The sequence below is a fragment of the Photinus pyralis genome, unplaced genomic scaffold, assembly GCF_008802855.1.
Source record: "Photinus pyralis isolate 1611_PpyrPB1 unplaced genomic scaffold, Ppyr1.3 Ppyr1.4_LG8, whole genome shotgun sequence".
NCBI classification, from domain to species: Eukaryota; Metazoa; Arthropoda; class Insecta; order Coleoptera; family Lampyridae; genus Photinus; species Photinus pyralis.
In genome coordinates, this window is record NW_022170819.1 from 33,136,534 (window position 1) to 33,139,970 (window position 3,437).

General features: G+C 35.0%; 1 protein-coding gene across 3 annotated transcripts; it reads right to left on the reverse strand.

The window, feature by feature from the left end:
• Positions 1-1,848: 1,848 nt before the first annotated feature.
• Positions 1,849-2,739, reverse strand: LOC116179629. 3 transcript variants are annotated; one of them, XR_004147009.1, is made up of 4 exons: positions 2,628-2,739; positions 2,411-2,539; positions 2,182-2,283; positions 1,997-2,129 (listed from the first exon to the last, which is right to left on the reverse strand). XR_004147009.1 is itself a non-coding variant. In XM_031499432.1 (3 exons), the coding sequence occupies exons 2-3, from the start codon at positions 2,272-2,274 to the stop codon at positions 1,926-1,928; spliced, it is 297 nt and encodes a 98-aa protein (XP_031355292.1). In that variant the 5' UTR covers positions 2,275-2,283; positions 2,411-2,595; the 3' UTR covers positions 1,849-1,925. The 3 variants fall into 3 exon arrangements, 2 of the variants coding, with proteins under 2 accessions (XP_031355292.1, XP_031355293.1); XM_031499432.1 differs by lacking the exon at positions 2,628-2,739 and having other exon boundaries at positions 1,849-2,129; positions 2,411-2,595; XM_031499433.1 differs by lacking the exons at positions 2,411-2,539; positions 2,628-2,739 and having other exon boundaries at positions 1,849-2,129; positions 2,182-2,392.
• Between the last annotated feature and the right edge of the window lie 698 nt (positions 2,740-3,437).

The window sequence follows — 3,437 nt, forward strand, 5'->3', positions numbered from 1 at the left end:
TGCAGTCTGTTTGAATTCGATAGCTTTAGCTCTGAACCAACACAGTCTTTACGATAAATGTGCGCATGCGCAGTCTGCGCAATATCAACTTTCTTATTTATTAACAGCTTTTGTTGAAATTTTAACCACAGATGTTTCTAATAAAGGTAAACATATCGCATATATATAGTAAAAATCACTTCGAATGCCAACTTTCTTATTTATGAAGATATTTTAAAGTTGCTCGCTGAAAACATTTTTATTTTTTCTATCTTAGGTAAGCTACAAGCATTAGTATTCCACATGCTATCTTCGAAAAGGCCACCACCATCGTATCCTCTCCTAATAGCATGATTCCTGTTACAACACTCATAATAGGTCCCACAATTATAACCCGATCTTCTTTAAATTCGTGTGCTCTACCGAACGTATATGCAAATACGTACGCAAGCATCAAAGATAAGAGCCAGTAAGTAGGAAGGATCAACGTTAATTGTACAGACCATTCGAGAAAGTAGTGGTAGACTATCAAACTCTCAATCAGAAACAGTATCTGTAAGTATAAACGGTAAGATATCATGTAAGAATATTTACGATTGCTTACGTATCCTAGAATTTTTAAGCAAACTTGTGGTGACATTATATGATGACTCTGAACTACTAACAAAATGCATTTATTTCGCATACTTGATTCAAAAATACATTTTGGGGCTTTGATTTGATTGGTTCACTTGGGCAGAACGCACTTTCAATTTAAGTCAGATGAACTTCATTGCCAATACATGATCTTCAGACAAGTTTGTACGTTAAAGAATAGAAAAGCGGCAACTACGAATATACCAACTTCAAAATCTTCTGGAAGTCATTTCTTCCCGAATTTCTGAAGCAACAGGAGGCTTCTGACGAGAGGAACCGGCAAACAATGTGACATCCTGAACTTCTTACCATGCAAATGCCAAGAAGGGTGTAACTCTGCAACCAAACTGCTAGTCTAAAAATTAGGAGGTTATTCGAGCACAGGGCTTCTGTCGGATCACGTACAAAAAATCCAATGGGTTTAATTCACTTTTTCAATTAAAGATTGTAAGCCCAAAAAAAAAGCAATCTAGGTTACCTCTAATGTCAAGTTTTGAAATATTTTTCGGTTTTTCAGGCACCAAACATAGCTTGAATTTTCAGGCTTTGAATGTCCAACATGAATAATGGGAAGCTACTTTTAAGAGATGGATAGAAACAAGTTGTGGATGAAAGGAATCAGTAGATATGAGTAGAAATGAGATGGATTTGTTAAATAAATGTTTGCAATGTGATTCAAAAATGTAAAAAAAACGAGTACAATCGCAGAATGACTGCAAACGTTACAAGTAAAAAAGAAACTCAAAATCCAAATTTCAATTCAAAAGTAATTTTACAAGAAGGGATCAACTCGTAATCAGAAGATGATGATTGAAACAAAAAAATATATTAATTACAATTGGGCTGTATCGAAACCACTTATGAACAAACGGAATACGAGGAAATTAAAATATTGTCTTTGAATCCTAGCCCCGGCCGTCTGAATTCAGAAGGGCGCTCTCCGCCAATAATCTGCAATCAGATAAAAACACAAAGCAAAGAAAAGGGAGTGATAGCGCATTATAACCACACTGTCTGTACCGAAATTTACATTCAGATGACCTCTAGCGGAAGAACAAGAAACTATGAAATAAACACTTCACTAAAACAAACAAACAATAAAATATAGGGTCATTCCAACTCCTAGCAAAATATTCTCTCCCCAAAAAGGATGTACCTGTCAGTGGTGGCGTAATATTTAAAACCACTGCGGATCCAGGACTATGGCCTTCGACGTTCAGCATCGGCCATCAATTAGAGTAAAAAAAAAACATTTATTCGCAATGGTTGCATACAAAAAATAATATTAAATAATCGTTCACATAAGACCATTAGATAGACCCACTAAAAGGTTGATACGTAATCCTAGGCACGTAACCCGATTCTCCATTTACGAAATACTCCACCGTCTGTAAACGTCCATCTGGTAGAACGGTATAGTAAGAACCGGCAACGTTTCCAGCTGGATCACCATTTTCGCTTTGACCGAAGAACGTGTTCGTCGGCGGATTTTCGACTTTATATTGAAAATCGTACTAAAAGAGATTAAATTGATCAGTTGACTGCTAGTAAGAGGCCCAGACTCACCGGGGTGGGCACATCCGGGTCGATCTGCTGAGGTCGAGATGATGCAAGGGAGATGAGTGACATCGCGAGTAATAACATTTCAAATTTCGCCATAATCGACACCTAATAAGGTTAATTTGTATCATTCTCATGCGAACGGCGTCGTTCCCATCTCGTGCAGTTAAAGGCGCATTATATAATTGGTAATTAATTTATTTAGATCATGCAAATTTTTAGTAAGAATGCTCACCTAATACTTCACTCAACCACTCCAACAGTTGTGCGCCATTGAGCCTTACGTCGTTCGTCTTTATACATCTTCAACTCCCAAGGGGTAGGATTACCAAGGACACTTGCCTTGAGATCCCCGTACTCAATACTAATTTACATTTCAGTCATAAAAATAGAGAGAAAGCCGATCTTTGCTATTATATAATTAAACTAATTTAATTATTTGAAATATTTACCATTTTTAGATTCATAAATGCATTGTTGTTAGTACAATAGGAACCATTTATGTAATTTACGTATTTTTAGCATAAGAATTATTTTTCCGTCTTTTGAGTCTTGTAGTTTCCGTATCGTTGGAGCAATTGAAGGACAGAAATGTAAACTGGGCTATTTTTAAATTTTGTTAAGAAAACTCTAATACACTTTGTATATGGTTCAGTTATTTTTATTTGCATATTACGCGTTAATGAGACCTTGTTTGTCTAATACATACATCGTAATTTTGAAAAAAAATATGCTTCTCTCCTGCCTTCTTCAGTAGGTATACAAATTGAATAATCGTGTTCTAGTGGCAGCAGGAAGTGCTAAGGTTAAAATATAATATTTTTACCTAGACTAGATTGCTAAACCAATGGTATCATCCCCTTCAAATATTGCACGAACTTAAATATTAATTGCCTATTGTTGCAGTCAAGTAAAAAAACTGGAATTTCACATAATTGCGTGATTTTGAAAGGAACTACTCTTGTTTCACTGTTGCAATTGTGGGATTAGAATTTGTAATTGTGTAAATACCCATGTCTACACCTTGTTCAATATAAATTCTGTGGCAGATTTTCGACAGTTTATAAAATGTCATACGAATTTAAAGTCTGTTTTTGTTAATTTCGAAAGATATTTAAAGACTTTTAATGGTGGAGCTGCCAAAAGTTTTTCTCTCTTATTGAAAGAGGTTTTCCTATTCATTTAAGGGTTGTAAACTATTACATGAACATGTGGATTCTGAATAAAAAATTGCAAATTTCTTATAAATTTCTTTTTAATAT

What these genes read in the sequence shown, in the direction of transcription:
- LOC116179629 (XM_031499432.1), bottom strand. Translation starts at nt 2,274, where the DNA reads ATGGCGAAATTTGAAATGTTATTACTCGCGATGTCACTCATCTCCCTT. An exon ending in ACCCGGATGTGCCCACCCCG is followed by an intron (nt 2,130 to 2,181) that starts GTGAGTCTGGGC and finishes AATCTCTTTTAG; the next exon opens with TACGATTTTCAATATAAAGT.